Raw genomic sequence first — 20,685 nt, 5'->3', positions numbered from 1 at the left:
TAAGAGTATCAAATTGACGATACGCAGAGCTGATGGCCAGCCGTGACTTCCGAAGCTGAAGCTATTTTAATAGGAGAAGTTCCTCCCCAAGCGGCATCTCCAGGAGGAAGCCGTTGCACATTGTAAGTCGTCAAAAACAAGGCAACACAAGAAACCTGTTGATTACCTGGGTGCTACTTGTTCAAATGATTCAAGTGGAAAGTCACATTTGCAAGCAGCAATGATTCTAACGTCGTATGTAGGAGCGTAACTTAAAAGTTATGTTGACATTATAAGGTGTAATTACTATTCCTGATTGGTCCATTTCTTAATAGTTAGCTCTGTTATTTTCTTTCATTCTACATTTGTTGTGCAGGACAATGACACTGTTTGAAAAAATCTATGTTCATAAAATGTTTAATCTCTCTACAATATTTGTTGATGTCAGTACCAGTGCTTTAAAACTGGCAATTCAAAAGCAATGGAAAAATTGTCTGTAACTGGTCCGTGACACAAAAAGGTTGGGGACCACTGGGTTAGAGGACTTCTTTGATTGGCTACATTCCGTTCCCATCACAGTCCATGCAGTCGCTTTTTGGTCAGAACTACTGGCCACGTCTAATATTTAACTCATTCAATCCCAGCCATTTTCACTGGAGCAACCCCCTCAATCCCAGCGTTTTACTGGATTTTGACTGATCTTGCAAGGCCCACAGAATATTTGGTTCTAATGCTATATAAACATGGACCCTACCAAAATAAAGTTTGGACTCTCTTCTTTCATCAGAAAAAAAAAATGTTTCTATCTTTTTCTATTCTCCAGCAATCGGCATTACAAAATGGCTACGTTTCATGAAAATGGCGATTCCTGTGTAAAAAACGGAGAAAAAGAGCTTTTTGTAAAAGCATGCATTTCAAGCACGTGAGGCACCACTGCCACCTACTGGTCGCTTTTTTACAGGATTTACAATGCAAACGGCGTATTCTCATTCACAGATAGCATCAGACCCTCCTCCTCTCGATGACGCAAAAAAAGACTTAGACGTACAAGTACGTTCTTGGTAGGCGGGGCCTAATTTTAAAAAGACGTACAGGTACGTCTTGTGGAATGAAAGAGTTAATAAGATTGTCGGGCGGTCTGGTTTTGGACCATATTATCAAGACACTCTGACACACTCAAACAGGAAGATGACCTTGTAGGACAATCTTCTAAGACATAAGATTGTCGGGTGTTGGTCAAGAAAAGGCAAAATCGGGGCAAAATCCACCCAATTGACGTTATGTGTGTGCCAGGGCTGAGGAATTTGTTGTCCTATTTGTGATAATGTGAGCATGAATCAAGAGCTACTCACCACATAGAGTTGCTTCCAGAGGACACCCCACTCCTGCAGTGTCGAGGTGGTCTCAGTGATGATGGGGTCCTCGAGGGGCACCGCCGTCTCACACAACCTGACATAAACATTTGCATGAAGACGAGGGTGCATGAGACACACCACCACAAAACACATTTAGGAATGAGTGTAATTCAAGCCGAAATGGAATTGGTCAAACCACCGGGACGCAGAGAGTGTGTCATCAAATTCTCACAAAAATATTCACGTGTGCAGGTCAGGAGGTGATGACAATTTCGTCTGTTTTATGAGATCTTTAGGCTCGGCCCTGATTGCCTGTCAATCAAAGGACTGACAATGGAGAGCGTGAGTGTCAAAGGTATGGCTCATAAGCCAGAACTGAACCTTCGGGGGTCCTGTCCGACCCATGCACAAAAAATACAGTCGCTGCCATTTTTCAAAAAAAAGGAACTGTGTTCTTTGCTAATTTTGTCCAGTAGAGGCACTGATGACCACTTAAAATGACAATCTGATATTGGGTGCTCGTCGCAATTTCACACCTGATAATGATGCACTTGTGAATGCTAAAAGAGGCGGAGCTTCGCGAGCAAAGCCAGTCTCCTTCATATAAAGTGCTGTACCATCTTTGCAATGGATGCTTGTATTAAAATGAGTCTTTACTGTAAGTATTTCAGGACACTGAAAATTGCAAATTATGCATTCACAGCTTCCAGGTGAAAAGTTGTGGGTTTGGTTGGAACCCATTTGCTTTTTTCACGCAGCGTCACAACGGAGGTGAACCGAACATCTTTCTTGTCATAACTCTGGAGTAAAACAGAGTCGCAAGCAAAAGGAGAACATGTCAACTCAAGAAAGCATGGCCTGAGATTTGAACCTGAAACTTTTTTGTGGTGAGACAACCAATGTGCGCCCCTCTCACAGCACCAAGACCAAAATGTAGGGAGCATGCCAGTGCATCAACTGTTGTCATGACAAGGGGGAAGCCACTCACTCCATGAATCTAAGTGATTATCAGTGCAGGGAACACTTTCGGAAAAAGCAATAGATGCATCACATCATTAACTCCACAAGAAAGTAAAACAGACTTCCCAGATTGCAGCTCCTGGAGCGAAAAAGTAGAATCATGTACATTTCAAAGTTGGAACAGTACTTTTTAATTGTTTGAGCGCAAACATGAAGAAACCCAGCTGGAGAGGGAATTCCTGGTAAGTTCCACGAGTTAAGGCAACTAAACATTCGTACTCCTCATTATTCTTGTATAGCACCCAACCAATTCCATCTTTTATCTGAACTGCTTTATCCTCACGAGTGTGGCGGGTACGCTGGAGCCTATCCCAGCTGTCTTCGGGCAGTAGGCGGGGAATACCCTTAACCGGTTGCCAGCCCATCGCAAGGCAGAGATAGACAAACAACCATTCACGCTCACAATCACACCTCGCGACACTTGAGAGCGTTCAATCTACCATGCATGTTTTTGGAATGTGGAAGGAAACCGAGTACCTGGAGAAAAACCACACAGGCAGGCACTCCACGCAGGAAGGCCAGGGCCAGATTCAAACCTCTGTACCGTGAGGTGGACGTGGTAACCAGCCAACCACCACCATGCCAATCTCGAAAAGCAGTAATTCTCAAATTGTGGGACCACCACTGGTACAAAAGAATCTCTATCGTATAGTTCAGTTGAACAGTAAATCCCCTTCCATTGCGGGTGTTACTTCCAGACCCCTGCCTACCACCCCACAATATAGACACACCCGATATAAATGCTCTTTCAATAATCTTTCTAATCTCTTCAACAAAAATAAGGCTGACGCTACCTGTTTTTTCCTCTTCTTTCAGATGTAACAAAACTGTGCCGCCACCTAGTGGCCGAACTGTAAGCCAAAAAAAGTGAGTTGTAATTAGACAAAAGAAAATCTGTTGGTCATTTCGCAGACAAGGACGAGCGGGCATCTCTAAAAGATGGAGGTTTGCACCACTGTGGGTGTGAACACATTCTACAATAATTCAGAGGGGTTGGTGCCCACTCTTTACATATTTATCAATGAAATACGTCGGGCATCCATGTGCACAAGACTGCAGAACTCAGAATGTGTCTGCCTTTGCCACTCCACCAGGTGCATCGACACAGATGGAAATTTGGCGCAGAGCTTTCTGCCAAATTTGCACTTGCACGCAAAACACTAAATACAGTGGCTACTATTTTCTACTGCTACTCTACCCACTTCTGGAGACGCTGAGTAACTTCTGTGGGCTGCATCCAAAAATGACCAACTAGTTTATTTTGTAGACTTGTAACTAGGCAATGGAAAGGGGAGTCATATAAAATATTGCCTGAGGCTGGCCCCTGATCATAACTTGTATACCAGCAGCTGTGTCCTTCTTGTTTTTCAGTGGAAAATTCCTGTCCAATAGTTGTCATTATATTTTGGGCTCATTCCACTTTTACTGAATGCAAGCACAGCACAGTTTAGGTTTGAGTTGATGAACCTTCGCAAAACTCCAATTAGTTCTGGAACACATGCATCGTGCATGTAGAATCTTGTCAAATAAATGCAGCTTACCCTCTGTTGGTCACTGTGGATTTTTTCAAGTGAATGTAGCTGACTGGGAAAATACCCTGTGGACACACACAGGGACAGAGTTGTTACACACTGTGACGGGATTAGGTTATTGATTGATTGGAGAGCAGATTTGTGACTGTGTTGTGGGTTACAAAATAGAAGCTGTACAAAGATCCCTGTTAATTGCTTCGGTTCTGTTCCAAGCCCTATATAGAAATCACATACTGTTGAAAATAATCCATAGTTTAAGTCTTAAAAGATCGCTTGCACATGCTTTAAACACATTTAACTTATCAAACGGCACAAAAAAAGGCAAATGTAAAATAGAAATAGTTCATACGTTAATACAGTATTCATGGCATGAAGAAATTAAAAACATTTTTGGAAGTTTAAGCCTCCGAAAATCACTTGTGCATGCTTCAGACACATTAAAACGTATCATACATATCGTGAATGTAATTGAACACAGATATATTGTATGTATTAAATTTATAGGAAAGATGGAATGACAGATATGAATTTTTGGGAGACCAACATTTGGCAGAATCAAATTCCCCCAAAAAATAATAACATTTTTAAAAAGTAAATAATGAAATAACTTCTCTCTTGATCTCTTGCAACAATAAAGATCTTAATTACAGGCAGAGCATTTGACTGCTTTACATTAATTTGTAAAAGAGAGAAAAATCGGCCTTTTTTTTTTTTTTTTGCCAATGCTAAACAGAGCTAAAATCAGCCAATTAAATCAACTGTCCGATTAATCTGCCTGGCACTAATAATAATGAATAGCGTGTAGCATCCACTGTAATGACATTACAACTTGTTTAGACACACTTTTTAAATGTATTACTATCTAGAAAAAAAAACACGATTACTGTATGTTTAACAGAAGAATCCAGCGGGGCCATGTTCCAAAAAGTGCCATAAATTGCTTTTAGATAAAGCAAAATGCTTACACACTGCACAACAGTTTTCAATAATAAGTGCACATGGTCTTGCTGTTAAATCTCAAATCCTTTGATGGCTCTAAATTGAGACCATTTATAATTAGGAAAGGGGCATTTACTGTCAAGTGAAAGACATGTCATCATTAATTTACTAGCTAATAACACAAATAATAAAAGGGGACAAGGAGGGATCCCTCTCACTCTTATTTCATGACTCGTAGCAGTTTATTAGATCACAAGAAACCGTTCACAAACTGCAGTGCACATAACCAGTTGATAAACCATTTCGAAAGCCTTCATCGGGCTCTTGCCATTTCCAAGTGGTAACAAAGCAGAAGATGAACACGCAGAAGAATAGTGCTGAGAAAGACGGTGCCAAATGTCACTTCTGCAGCTTGTATTTCCAATCTGCCAGATGTGAGCAATTAGCTACCGCAAGTGAAATTAAGTCTGTGAGCATTCGGAGAGTACGGGGGCGAACCAGCGTGGGCAGCGGAGCGCACAACAAAATGGAGGGTTATTAGTAAGAACTGTAAATAGCTGATGGGAATGGACAAGGACAGCTTGCAGTCACAAACACCTACAGTCCATTCCCAGGGAATGGACAGCTCTTGTGATTTCTTTTAACCAAGCCCAGATGAATCGCATCATGCCTCAGCCCCTCATGCACCTGTTAACCTTGAAGTCAAGATGGCGCCCGAGTAGGCAGCCGTCAGCAAGTGCTCTCATGAGCCTTGCTTTTTTTTTGTTGTTTTTGTGTTTGTTTTGTCACTTTGTGTTTGTTGTTACGTCGTGTGGACCTGATGTGGACTTTTTTTCAGCATTTTTTGGCCACGACATTCATCAAGGAGGAGACTCTGTGCTTGGTGGTTGCGCCTTCTCGGCAGCATGGGTATACCAGCACTGTTTTTGACTGGGAGGAATGTCGGCGCCATTTGACTGTCGTTGCTGGACAGTCCCGGGGCGCTTGTGTCTTGCGCCTGGAATGGGCAGCATTTTTCACAGCCCCGCTTTGTTCAGCGGAGAGATCGGTGCTGTTGAACGGTCTGCGGCTGGATGGATGTAAGGCTTGAGGAGCCGACGATGAGAGGAAAGGAGCGTTAGCGCGGAGCGCCGATGCAGATTTGGAACTGGGAGTCGCGGCTAGGAGTTTGAAGTGGATTACGTGGGACAGGAGAAGTGAACGAATCTCTTTTCGTCAATGGACGCTACAGCTTCGTGTTTGCTTTCAAAACGTAGCTTGTAGCAGACGTGTGCACATTTTCAGCATGACGTCTCTGATCCACTGGTGAAAGGACACTTTGATCCTCTCCTCTTTCATCTATAAGTGCTTCAGACAACAAAATGTATGCAGAAAAGTGGTAAAGATTGCACGACTGTCTGTGTCCTATGAGTTGTGTTGTGTTATTTTTGTTATTTTGACTTCAAAATGGCGCCGCGAGAGTGGCTGCCTTTCCAGCAGCTCCTATATTTTGTTGTTCTACTTCTTCCTTTCATAACTTTGCTGCTGTGAATTGGGAATTTCTCCATTGCGAGACTAATAAAGGTTTTCTTATCTTATCTTATCTTAAGAGCAGTGGGGAGCGTGCCTCAAAAGCATCGGTCTCTCTTTTCCAAGATTCAACTTGTTCTTCGGGTTTCCAGACTACTCTGCAGCATATACTGTGCAATTCCTCATGGAGGAATGTTACAGCTGTCGAAAACACTCTCTCGTATGTGTTGGGTATTTTTTGCAGTGCAGGTTATTGATTTCGGTCCGCGGTGACGATCTTCTATTGGTCTACTTCCTTGCTTCTTCCCACTTCACATCTTGAATAAAGATGGTCTGTAAAAAGTTGCTCCTACAGGAAAATACAATGTCGGAATTGAGTTCCCTGTTTCAAAGCAAAGTCTCCTGGATTTGGCCTTGATTGAAGGAATACTTGACACCATTGTCAATGATCAAACTGTCATGTGAAATCACTATTCAAAAGTCCAATAAAGAAACATTTGGGAAAGGAACTGTAGGATGTTCAAGGAAATTTTTACAGTTGTTTATGAAATGATGTTAAAATGGAATGTGGGGTTTAATACCTGCTGCTTTTTTTTTCCAAATCAACTTTCTTTTTTAATGTACCGGTATACTGTTTTTGTATTTTCTTTCCAAATGAATGTTTTTAAATGTATGTACTGTTGTTTTAAGCGGACCCCATGAAGACTTGCAGTGCCTAAGCCTTAGGGGCCAAAGGGAAGAGCTAATGGGGATCCGAACAAATAAACAATAAAACGAGGGCACCACACAAAAGTTACTGTAAAGTTTGATGAAGTGAACAACAGTTTGACTTCAAAGTCCAGGTTAAACTAACTATGAAATGCGACTTCACAGTTCAATTATTGTGGCTTCAGTCTATCGCTGGGTTTTCATTGATGACCATAATCTCTTGTGGGTTTACCTCACATTTTTCAAAGGGTTCTTCGCCACAACTACCTGTTAGAGCTCGAACTTGCACCCAGAATCTGTGTTTGCTATTCCTGTTCATGTTAACAAGCAAATACCGTATGAACTCGAATTGGCTACGGTACTCACTATGCTTTTCCCGAAAAATGCCTCACAATCCAACAAATGAAAGATCCTATTTGTTCATAAGGGTAAATCGAGTGCACTTCTGCAGCGTTTCATCGACACCCTACGGTGCCCAACAATTAACTCATTCACTCCCAAAGACGTTTTTAAACGTCTTTTCAGACTTGCTCTAGAATTGGCTGGTACTGAATGAGTTAAAGACAAAGGCCTTGATTGCCTGTCCAACTGGCTTTCGTGACTGTCCGAGAGTGTGACACGGGCGTCCGTGGAGTTTGGCCAGTCAACATTCCTTTGTGACGCAACAAACGCTATGTACCGTTCAGACTCGAATGGGAAAATTCTAATTCGGCATTGATCTTCAAATCTAAATTCAATAATCAGTTTGAGTCACCACATCAGGGGTCAGCCCTCATCAATACAAAGAAAACGTCCACCTCTACTTCGCAGAAATTCACTTATTTCCCGCAAAAAGTGAGAGAACACTGTGCACGTGAAGACTGTTTCATGAGAACACCAACTGCACCATCTGCTGACTGAATAACAATAACAATTTGAAAAAATGTTACCTTGATTGAAGGCTTCTTAGTTGAAAAGCCTCTGTACCAACCTGAAGGACAAGGCAAAAATCAAAACCGTGAAACCTGTTGAAAACATACACAGGTGTGTCTTTGGTGTGTTATTAAACCAAAGCACTATGGTCACCTATTGTGCAACCATATAGAAAGTACAAGCTATAAATTAACATACCAGTAAGAAAGAAAGATAAGTAAATTAACAGAAAAACACAGCACATACTGGAATTTCAAAAAAGGACCATAAAATATTTTATCCACATTGCATTCTGTCTCTCATTCATCACACGATAAATTCTGTTTTAAAATGCCAACTTATTCAGATGCTTGGGAAAAAAACAGTCACGACAGAAAAACCTTAACAGATTTACAATGTAGACTCAAATTGATAAAGAAACAAATCTGTATGCAAAAAAAAAAAGAAACAAATTTAAGGTTTAAGAAAAAAATATATACATACAGTATATATATATATATATTTATATATATATATATATATACATACAGTATATATATATATTTATATATATATATATATATCCATCCATCCATCCATTGTTCGAACCACTTTATCCTCACTAGGGTCGCGGGGGGTGCTGGAGCCTATCCCAGCCGTCTTCGGGCAGTAGGCGGGGGACACCCTGAACCGGTTGCCAGCCAATCGCAGGGCACACAGAGACGAACAACCATGTGCGCTCACACTCACAGCTAGGGATAATTTAGTGTGTAATTTTTTATATATATATATATATATATATATATATATATAGAGAGAGAGAGAGAGAGAGAGAGAGAGAGAGAGAGAGAGAGATAGATAGATAGCATCTTTTCTGCACTATGAGGCGCTTTGGATTATAAGGTGCACATTCAATGAATGGCCTAGTTTAAAACTGTTTAAATATATCGGGCACACTGCATTATTAGGCGCATCGAATAGAAGCTACAATAGTCGATGAACCTTCACAAAATGAGTCCTCATTTTCTGACACAGTATGTGGAATAAAGCAGTAACTGAATCCTCATCTCCAGAAAGCATAATAGTTAAGTTAATGTGTTATGAATATAATTACCAACTGTAGTATGACTAACCTGAAATTGACGTGGTTGAACCTGAGCCAGCCTAGTAAGTGTATATCAAATTGGCAGCCTTTCGTTTGCATGAATCAACAGCCAAGAAGCAGCTCTGAGTTTCAGCTTCGCTGTTGTGTATTTGGCCCACGAACCGAGTGAGGATAAGCCTTCCGATGAATAGATGTTTATTTGGTTTGCTTAATCATTTCAACAATTCCAAACAAACAGTTGTAATCAGCTCAAAAACATTCATCGGAAAAAAATTATTTTGCAATAAGCTCTCTTGCGAAATGAAAATGTATCTGATTACTAGACTAATCAATAATCAATCGATGGAATAATTGATTCCAAGGATTTTCGATAGCCGCACCTCTGAAATCAATACCTTCCACTGTCTCTTGTGCAGTCGGTACATGTTCTCCATTGTGAAAATGGCAGCTTTTGTGACAACTGCAGACAGGACTGACCAATCACATTTAAGTTTGTGTTATACAGCATTGTTGCCAGTGCGACTCTGATTAAGTTCTTTGTTTTTCGAGGAGAAGAAAAGCGGACAGAGATGCTGCGAAGAAGACGCTGGCGGCAATATTACAAGCAGCAGAATTCCTGGAAGCTCCTGATTGTGTCCAAGATCAAGCAGCAATCTACCACACACAAAATCTACCAAAAGCATGTGGGGAAAATGATTTATGATGTGATGAAACTGAGATTGACTTTTAACGCAAAGAAATTCACAATTAGCCGAGCCATTGTTTGTCATATCCATGCAGAAAACACTTTACCTTCACTTTTCTCCAGAATCTGAACAGTCTCCCCGATTTCCAGGACAAGGGCCTGACATATCGGTGACCGGAAGTTGCAGATAACTGTAAAAAAAAAAAAAAAACAAGAGATGAGACAAGAGTGATAAGCCCGCCTCGCTGTCTTCAGGTCAGGTAACAGAGCTCTGTGCTTGAGAGGGGGGAATTCTAAAAAAACAGATGGACCATGAAGTGAGCATCGAGTCCCACCTGTCCTCCGCTCAGTTCAGATGGCTGTCGGCGCCACGCAGTCTATTCTTTCCCCAAGTTTGAGGTAAAATGCTTCATGGGCCGCCACGCATGCACGAATGAGGTGTCGCACCGGGTGGCCAGTCCAAAGTGAAGTTGTTTCACACTTTCCTGCACCTTGTAACCTGATAACATGATAAACTGTCCACTGTAGTAACCGCTGTCCCTGGCTATCGCCCTCCAGACTTGGACCTCTACCAGTTTGCATAGCGCTTGAACAGATTCACAGGGGATACCACCGCAGTTCTCCAATCTCTGCCGAGCCACCAACAGCAGCAGCAGCAGCAGCAGCAGCTGGGCTACACCAGGATGCTCTTGGTGGATTACAGCTCAATTTTTAATGCATCCCGTCGGTCTCCCTCCTCTCACATGTGTCCAGCTAGAGGACTTCCTCCTCGAAAAGCCCCAGGTATTGAGACTTGGCCAGCGGAGGGGCGAATGGCTCGTTTGGGGCCTCACCTCCTTGGTTGGGATTTTAAATAATGTTCTGTAAATTGGGGCATTTGCTTTCTGGGCTTAAGTTTTTTTATGTAGTTGGGGAGGAGTGATGCTCACGCGTGTGTGTCACTGGGTGCCGTTTTAACTCCAAAAAAAAAAAGAAAAAAAATCAGGAACACCGAAATGGCGAAAAACAGTTTCCCGTTTGATCTCCACAATCGAGTATAATAAAGTTCTCTGTCTGGGCAAGTTTTCAGCGTTTATCTCTTTTTTTATTCAGAAACAAATCTTTGATTTCACTTGACAGGGTCTAAAGCAGTGTTTTTCAAACCCTGTGCCGCGGCACATTGTCAGGTGTGCCGCGGTATGATATCCAATTTGTATGCCTGTGTGGTCTATCGCCCAGAATGTAATCATGTGTAGTACCATCCCATACCGCAAGGGGCAGCAACAGCTAGCCAATTGCCTTGTGTTTCGACCACTAGAGACAAGTGAATTTGTGCCGCATGAATGCAGGACGACAGTGAAACAATAAATATGAAAGATGATAAAATACTTTTTTCTTTGTGCTCATTTGCTTCCAATTCAAGCTGGTATAACATCATTCTTCAATGTTAAAAACGGGCATAGTAACAATATAACACGTTAATTGTGAAAATAAGCGGGGGGGGGGGGTTCACATTTTCAGCTAGTGGTGTGCCGCGAGATTTTTTCAATGAAAGAAGTGTGCCTTGGCTCAAAAAAGTTTGAAAAACACAGGTCTAAAGAAGTAAAATACTCAACAGCATAAAAACCCTGTCACACCACACACACACAAACCTCACTCCTGAAGTGGGTTGTCATTTTAATAAGTAATTAATTTTTAAACAGCTTGTAATGTGAGCAATATTTAGTTAATTGAGCTGGCAAATTGGAGCCCTCACAGGCAGGGTGGCCAAACAGCTTCATCCACCTTATTCCAAAGTACTCTGATGAAGAAACAATGATAGGAACGACTTCCTGTAAGACAACGGAAGTAGCAGGGAGCCATTAGTTGCAACAGCCTTCGTTTCCCGGCGCAGTTTATTTGACCATAGCATTGAAAAAAATGTCTTGCACAGCTTCGGAATTTGTTGCGCTATTGCCGGTTGTGCTAAGAACCAGATGAAGTTGAATCGGTGCAGTTTCTAGCGCCTACTTAGGGACGAAGACCACAGAAGGATTAAGCTGAAAATCTTTTGGGGGGAAAAAATCTAAGCGTACGCGTGGTCCTAAAGGCCACAACACAGGAATCGAACTTCACGCTTGCGTTGCGACAACCATCGCAGAAGACTCACCGGGTGCCACTGAAGGTTTTAGAGCAGTGTCACAAGAACATCAAATATGAGTTCATGTGTATGGGGGGTTGGATAACACTTTCAGACACAATAAATTGGTCACCAATTCTGTGTTTTTTATCTTGATCCTTCTGTAAGGTTGCTGCTGTTATTATGCACTCGGTTTTCTTTGTTTTTTGGAGCACATAGCTAGTGTGGTTACCATGAAGTGGGAACTATGAATTTGATACAAGATTATGGGTTTGGCTGGGACGGACGGCTCCTTTGACGTAAATAAACGCGAGCAACTTTGTCACTGTGTAGGTAGTGATACGCCTCGGCGCTTTAGAGATTGCTCATTGCCCCACCGTCTATAGCAGTGGTTCTTAACCTGATTAGAGGTACCGAACTCAACCAGTTCATGTGCACATTCACTGAATCCTTCATTCGTGAAAATATGATTTTTTTATTTTTTTTTTACAATTTTTTAAAAAATGCATTTATTAAAAACAGAAAAAAAAACTTAAATCAAATTTCAAGACATAAGTAAGTATAAGTTGTTTTAAATTGTACACAAAATGAACCAGCCACAGATGGCCAAGTGGGCGTGTAATAACTAATTGTCATGTTGAGTCGGGTGTGTCTTAAATCTGCAACTGTCGTGTAAAGTTCCCAGTTAACATGTACAGTAAATGTCGGTTCTGGTTCATACCAAAAGTTGTGCCCATAGTTCAAGCAAAGGCTCGTGGGGCTTCAGGGAATAAATACTACATAATACCCCCTGGTATAGTGAGTAGGCATCTGCATAGGTCTTCTGTGTCACCTGATTGTAATGTGCAACATTATGCAGTCCTTGACCGTGCACACAAATGATTCAAACACAAATTAAGGACATGTTTTGTTTTTTTTCTTGAGGGAACAAGTGCCACAGTAAAGTGGCAACATGAGGCATGCTACACACAGTAGAAAGGCTTCGGTGAAGACAAACTTGTTTAACAATGACAGCGCTCCGTTGACAAAGTTAAAACCCACAAACGGCGGCCCTTGAAGGTCCGCTAGCTGTGAATCATTATGCTAATGAACTAGCCATGGGACCCAGTGAGGGGGAGGAAGATAAGGAGGGGCTCTGGCTCGGATCTGCTGCTTGTTTCAGAGTAACGAGTGCTCAGGTCCTCTGCCGAGGGTTACTATGGCAACAGACCAGCGACAAACTGCAGCGCTCTTTTCACTGCAACTGCTTGGAGGATGAGGGTACTATATTTTAAAATGGCAAGCTTTTCGCTGCTGCACGCCACCGCTGAGCCTAAGTTAACATGCTGCATGGCGTCCATTACAAGGTAAAAGGATGGAGGTCTGTTCGGTTCGCTTTAAAATGAAGACGATGTCATATTTGAGAGAGAGATGAGAGATTCATGTTTTGAGAGGCCTCCCTCAGAAAACTCAGAACCTGGGCAAACAGGCTTTCGGTGTGTCTAAGGCTGCAGGGCATGAGCATATCCTCTAAACATAACCAGCGAAGCGCCCATCCAAAACACGCTGATTAAAGGATGCCGGGGAAGTCCGCAGAACCACAGCCCTTTTGCTCTGCCACGCAGTACTGGTGCAGACTGTGCGGCAATTGAGTTGCATGATCACGTTTTTGTGAGCAGCATTGAAAAATTGGGTTCAAGGATTCTCCTGCACCATTTTACCATTTGACTAAACCAAATTTTGGTTCAAAAATAGGAAATCTACTGTGTTGAATTTGTATTGAAATTCAATTAAATAACATGCCCCCTCCAGACCGCCACCCCCACCCCAATAAAGAAAAGTTGTGATACGGAAATAGCACCTGAAATAATTCCTAGTCATGTGTTTCGCATTTTCACCACTTCAGATTTTTAAGGACTTAAAACACACTTTTAAAACGTAAGAACACATTTCAATACTGTATACAAAACGGATTGAGAGAGAGCACGTGCATTGGATAAAACAAAAATATCGTACAAACTGGTTTATAGCGACCCCTTTCGTCTGTACACAGTAGTCGATCTAACCATCAATAATCATGGCCCAAGATATACAGTACGTTATAAAATGAACCTATCGACGTCACTTTCTGTAGGCATGAACGGCAGAATTGAGGAGGATTAGACATGCTATCATCTTCAGCAAAAAAAGGCTGAATTTCTCAAAATACAAAGCAAGAGTAGGGTTTTGTTTGTTTGTTTGTGTGTTTGTTTAGCCTTAACACCACATTATGACATTAGTTTGGTTCCCCAAGTCTGGTCATTCACTGTATTATGAAAAAACTGTGAGAGCATCTGTGCAAATGTTAGTTAACCCGCTGCAATCTCTCAGTGCCTTTGGCAACAACAAAAAAAGCGGGACAGCAGTATGAAGCATTTGGTCCAAAGGAGCAGCACCAATCACATCACAACAGCAAAGTTGAGTTTCTTGTGCTGATGCTAAGGAAGTTAGCATCTCCGTCTTTGGCAACCCTTACTGTATTTTAATATACCGGTACTACCTTTAGTGAGTTACATCGCCATGGCTCCAATTTTCTTCAACATTCCAAATATCTGGTAGTATCTGCCAGTGCTTTGCGCTACAGGTCTCAAGAACAGGTGTAATTTGACCTCAAGTCTTTGACACTGCAGTGATATGTTCATTCAAAATCTTATTTTCTCTTTTAGAAGCAAGAAAAGTTGTGCATAATAAAATAGAGCCCTCTCAGCAGGTGGTGACATTCAGGTACCGGTAATCAGACACTCAGTCAGGCAATTCCTATCAGGCACATCTAAAAAACAAAAAAACAAAGCAAATATTCAGACAAACAGAAATTTGTGATGAGGTGAGTTTCAGGTTTGACTTATGGCCTTCTCAAACAACATGAATTTTTTGTCATTCACGACGGCCGGGCTGTCAAATTTCCACATAAATATCATTCTGTGTCTTGCGACGGGGCGAGATGTTACACTACAAGGCCTTCACCGAACAGACTTCGCCCAATCGTCGTGTGCTTCTGTCAAGATTCAGTCCATCGTCACATGTCCATCAGGCAAGCAGGACAAGCAGCTGTCAAAGTCATGTCGAGGGAGGCGTAATGTGCATGTACATTGTTTCTTTGTTTAGAAAAGGTCAATAAAAAATTTTTAAAAAGCGCGACTATGGACCTGTTCCTGGATGGTGGGAAGAGGGCGGTGTAGACTGTGTGTTCTCCAAAAAGAACTTGGGGTAGCAAATTTGTTCAATGACACCACATTTGCTAATTAGCTACTGTGCACTTAGCAAAATTAACATGAATTGAAAGGCTATGTATACTTTCTAATATCCCCCCCTTTTGTTCAAGTCACTTTTTGAATACCGTACACCACATTGTGATTGTATGCGTAATGTCCAGTCTTTTGTCATAAGTAGGAGGGCAGTAGTGTCTTCCTATTGGTCAGTGCTAAAGATCGATCTAAGGACAACATGGGACATGTCACACTATGCGGGCAGAAGAACAAAAATTCTGACGTGCCAGACTTTCATCGTCCTGGTCGTGAGGTGTCTGTCGTTGAGCATGTGACACGACAGAGTCTGTGACTTGTCAAGACAACCCAAATTCGGCTCAGAGCGACATGTTGCAGACAAAGATCTGCAACATGTCGGTCGGCTCAAAATCAGGCGACATTCGTGTAGTCTGATGTGGGCATTAATGTGCAAAGACCCCCAAAAAGATAGGTTACATTGTCCAGAAATGTACTTTTTGCTGCTAAATGTTTAGATTTCAGACACCACATGGTGAGCAACGGCATCAAGCATGTTAAGATAAGATAAGAAAACCTTTATTTGTCTCACAATGGAGAAATTCCCATTAAAGCTTGGAGAAAATGCACAACACTTTATTTTGAAACCTGCAAGGATGCAAGAAAGAAAGAGACTTAATTTAATACAATTACAGTGGTGTGTGTGTGTGTGTGTGTGTGTGTGTGTGTGTGTGTGTGTGTGTGTGTGCGCGCGAGCGTGCGCGTATGTGTGTTTTGTGTATAGAAATCCATTAGTGACAAGAACACCCCAGAGTTGCAGTGGGCCTTTTATGAGATGATTGCAGGTAATTGAGACGAATATTGCACCTGATGCGTCATAGTTTTAAGGTCTGTTCAGTATCGCAGGAGCGCAACTGCACCACATTAGCAAATAACAACATTATTGGGATTTTGAAATGCCTTCATGTCACATTTACTGCACATTTGAACTCATAGGACCTTAATAGGTGCAGGTTGGCCTTCTCTGACAACACATTTCAGTTTCCTATATTGCAGTACCGCATAAACAATTTGCTGTATCAATGCACCCTAAACTATGTACTCTATGCAATTTCATCCACAAGACTGCAGCATGAGGATTCATTTTCTCCTGAACACTGTATATCAGAAGAGGTAGCCATGAAAAAGGCTTCCCTGTTCTTGCTCATGAAAATAAAACACGTGTGGCTGAACGACCTTGCTTGAGGACCAATGAGGCACATTCCTGCCTAAGTGTACAACAGCCCCTAAGGGGGGAATGCAGAAAAAGGTGAGATAACAAAAAGCTATCTGTCCAACATAAAACACTTTTCAACCGCACAAATGGGCTGCTGTTGTTCGAGAACATTTTATTCAAGAATAAATCACCAAAACTGTCACTGTTTTAAGTTGAATGAAATTGAAATTACAGTCCTGCTTTTTGCAGATGGTGTAGTACTGTAGGCTTTTTCAAGCGGTGATCTTCAATCCTCAGCGGAGCGGTTCATAGCTGAGTGTGAAGCGGTTGGGATGAAAATCAGCACCTCCAAATCTGAGACCATAGTCCTCAATCGAAAAGGGCGGAGTGCTCTCTCCGAGTTGGGGAGGACATTTTTCCCCGAGTGGAGGAGTCCAAGCATCTTGGGATCTTGTTTGTTTATTTATTTATTTTATGAATTTTTAAGATGTATTTTGTTTATTTCCTGAGTAAGGGGAGGATGGAGCGCGAGATCAACGGGGGGCTGCAGTAATACGGACTATGTATCGATCCGTCTTGGTGACGCGGGAGCAGAGACAGAAGGCAAAGCTCTTGATTTACTGGTCAATCTATGATGTTCCCACCCTCACCTATGGTCACAAATGTGGTGGGTCATGACCGAAAGAAAAAAATCCCGGATACAAGCGACCAAAACGAGTTTCCTCTACAAGGAGTCCCGGCTCTACTTTAGAGAAAAGGTGAGAAGCTCGGTCATCCAGAGAGTCTCAGAGTAGAGCCGCTGCTCCTCAGCATTGAGAGGAGCCAGATGAGGTGGCTCGGGCATCTTGTTTGGATGCCATCTGGACGCATGCCTGGTGAAGTGTTCCAGGCATGTCCCACTGGGAGGAGGCCTCAAGGAATATTCAGGACATGCTAGAGAGACAATATCTTCAAGCTGGATTGGGAACACCTTGGCATCCCCCAGGACAAGCTGGATGAAGTGGCTGGGGTGGGGGAAGTCTGGGCTTACATGCTTAAATTGCTTAGGACAATTTGGAGTCTTCAGTGAACAGAGCATGCACAGTTTTTGGAATGCAGGAGGAAACCGAAGTGCCAGGAGAAAATAAAATACACAAGTTTCAGGAAGACATGTAAACTCAACGCAAGAAGGCCAGAGACTCACAATTTAGAAACTGTGAGACAGGTGTGCAAAGCTGTCACCAATTTAAAAAAAAACATATTAGACAATATGAACTGAAAATGAATTTTCAAAAAACGAAAATGATATGCTTTAAAACCAATCGTGTCATCATCGAAAATGACCGCCCAAAAAACAGCTGGAATTTTTCCACGGCTCAAAACACCCTTAATATATACAGTGAATGCAGACATTACTTGGAAAGCTAGGCTTAGCACCAAAACGCAAGGGCTCATTCTGTCATGATCACATCTGATCCTCGGAGTGTCCATTACAAATAGTGGTGACGCAGCAGTCAGCTTGATTATTTAATGTGCCGTGACATAATCATGTGCATGAGCCACGTGCGCATAGCCGCGAACAGCCATCTAATTCATGGCCTTGTTTCAGTGAAAAAAGGTGGCACATAAAAGGTCACATGCAGGCACATTTCAAGACCGCTGTGTTGATTTTTGAGCAGCATGTTTTGAAAATTAATCAAATTGCTCTTGTTTTCTTAAATATTGCAATTACAATTTAATATGCCAGAATTTTTTAAAGGTCCTCTTCCTATGTCTATTTTTTTCATCAAACACAAGCAACAAAATAATCAGTATTACGATCAGCAATCTCAGATTTATTCAAAATACAAACCCAATTCCAATGAAGTTGGGATGTTGTATTAAACATTCATAAAAACAGAATAGAATGATTTCCAAATGTTCAAGCTAGATTCAATTCAATGCACTCCAAAGATGTAACGTTCAAAATGATAAATTTTATTGTTTTATCAAATAATAATGAACTTAGAATTTTATGTCTGCAACAGGCTCCCCTCCCGAAAAAAAGCTGGGAAATGGGAACATTTACCACTGTGTTACATCACCCTTTCTTTCAACCATTAATATTAGATAATCAACGCTTGGGAACTGAGGTCACTAGTTGTTCAAGCTTTGGATTTGAAATTCTTTCCCATATTTGATGACGAAGCATGATGTACAGCAATTACGGATGTAAAGCCCAGCTGTATTTACTGATAGTGGTTTTCAAAAGTGTTCCTGAGCCCATGCGGTGATATCCTTTACACATTCCTGTTGATTTTTTTAATATAGTGTCGCCTGAGGAATCATAGGTAACGGGCATTCAATGTTGGTATTCGGTCTGAGTGAAGTAATGAGCATATTTTCAAATGTATTAATGGAGATTTGGGGAGCGACGAGCTCCAATGTTCATGATCTTGTTTTTTGTAAAACAAATTTTACCTCAAAACAATTGACATATTTTGACCGGTCTCACTTAGAAGGAAGAAATTTAGAAATTAAAACATGAAATAGCAAGGTAAACCCCACTACATTAAGTTATGGTCATAAATGAAAACCCCATGATTGAGTAAAACCGCAAATAACTGAACCACAAAGTAGCGAGGGAACACTGTATATAAAAAAATAAACCTTACCAATCAACCAAAATGAAGCAGCAATTTTTGTTGTGGGTTTTTTTTCTTCCAAATAACTTTTTCGATTTGAAAATTGCATTCCAGTACATTGCGATGTATTCGATGAATTGTTCATCCCTGGATAAATTGCAGTCATGAGTGATAACAGAATCTGTTGAGTTTGTTTTGACTAGCTTTTTACAGCATCTTGCACCAACAAATTGTACATGTGTGGGTGAGTGCAGGTGGTAAATAGTCAATCTGTGTGTCTATCTATCGATTTAGCGTGAGTGTATCTGTGTGCGTGCGTGCGTGCGTGCGTGCGTGCGTGTGTGTGCGTGTGTGCGTGCGTGTGTGTGTGTGTGTGTGTGTGTGTGTGTGTGTGTGTGTGTGTGTGTGTGTGTGTGTGTGTGTGTGTGTGTGTGTGAGAGAGAGAGAGAGAGAGAGATTCGGGGTCAAGCCCACAACGCCCCCCGCCCCAAGCAGAGAGAAGTTACAGGTAAACCCCGCGTACACCTGTTAGGGTCAGAGTCCCCCCTGGTGGTCGTTGTAACGCCAATCAAACCATACACCCACTTACGACTTCATATTGGCCGGTGGATAGAACGCTGTAAAAATGCAAAATGGACGAATTTCCGCCAAACCAAGCGGTGAATACAGGCGTGATTCATTCCATCAACACCTGAGCACACTGAGATCTCATCTCCGAGGTGGTGGCTCGGACTGGAGGCTGCATCATCCCACGCAATATCTACCCCCATACCACCCCCACCGCCCCGCTCTGCAGCCATTATAAGTGGATGTTGTTTTTCAGTGGGTGAAATTTGCTTGATCAGAGGGAATTAATATGAACTGGTGGCATGTGTCGGCGGGTGTATCTTAGTGAAACGCCATTAGAAAACAACAAACGTCGCTAATAAACGATAAAAGGTGCAGTTGACTCACCAACTCCGATTTTCTCCTCTTCGGTAGGAATCCACATATTTGATTATTTGTGCCACATTGTGTCGATGTCAGCAGATGATGTCGGTTTAGAAAAAAGATGGGATGAAGAGGACGAGGACGGTGTTCTACATGTCTCCACTAGAATTCTGTCGTCGGTGTGCACAGTAATGGTGGTGAGGAGCAAGGAGCATCAAAGAACACAGCGTTTGATCTTCACTTAATTGTAATTATTATTTTCCGGCCCGTGTCTCCAGTCTGATGCAGTCTCCGTGACTAGCTTGAGGACACGCGCACGCGCAAGTGCCTCGCGGTTTCCACAAAGGTGTTATTCCAGCCGCATTTCAAGTCAAGCGCAGGTAGCTTTCAAAATCTTCTCATCCAGTGGCATTTTTAGAAAGAAAGAAAAGTCTTCTAGAGTCTGCAGGTGAGCCGCGAGGGGAGGAGAATGAGACGCTGGTTAACGTCGATGTCGCAACGTAAACAGATCCGAGTTGGCGCAAGAGGAATCGAGAGGAGGCTGCAATATAGAGTGAGATACGCCATCTTCGTGCGGGTCACGTGACTCATTTTGTCAACACCGATGTGTCAAGCGGATGCGAATCTGCGCTCTCTCTCTCTCTCCCTCTTTCTCTCTCTCACCCCCCCCCCCCAGTCACACACACACACACACACAAACTGCAGTTCCTCCCGTTTGCGTGCGCGAGCTCCCTCCAACCAGTGTGCGCAGACCAGGATGCACCGCCCATTCCACGGCCCCCATCGGTGCTATACATGCCACGCTCATGTAGGAGGAGGGTATACATCCCCCGTTGAGTCACTTCAACATGCCATCAGTACAATGCTTTGTCATGC

At 42.2% G+C, this 20,685-nt stretch overlaps 1 protein-coding gene across 2 annotated transcripts in view; it reads right to left on the bottom strand.

The window, feature by feature from the left end:
- dock3 (dedicator of cytokinesis 3) overlaps positions 1-20,411 on the bottom strand; it is a 64,561-nt gene extending 44,150 nt beyond the window's left edge. For both annotated transcript variants that reach the window (XM_086124239.1, XM_086124249.1), the window contains exons 1-5: positions 19,834-20,411; positions 9,831-9,914; positions 7,972-8,012; positions 3,896-3,951; positions 1,332-1,428 (exon numbers count right to left, since the gene is read on the bottom strand). In XM_086124239.1, the coding sequence (XP_085980365.1) occupies positions 1,332-1,428; positions 3,896-3,951; positions 7,972-8,012; positions 9,831-9,914; positions 19,834-19,870 (315 nt within the window). In that variant the 5' untranslated portion in view covers positions 19,871-20,411. The remainder of the gene's footprint in view (positions 1-1,331; positions 1,429-3,895; positions 3,952-7,971; positions 8,013-9,830; positions 9,915-19,833) is intronic.
- Between the last annotated feature and the right edge of the window lie 274 nt (positions 20,412-20,685).

The sequence above is a fragment of the Hippocampus guttulatus genome, chromosome 1 (assembly GCF_054856545.1).
Source record: "Hippocampus guttulatus isolate MCC_2025c chromosome 1, RoL_Hgut_1.0, whole genome shotgun sequence".
Lineage (NCBI taxonomy): Eukaryota > Metazoa > Chordata > Actinopteri > Syngnathiformes > Syngnathidae > Hippocampus > Hippocampus guttulatus.
The sequence above is the reverse complement of the archived record's forward strand: the minus strand, read 5'-3'. Positions and strand labels throughout refer to the sequence as shown.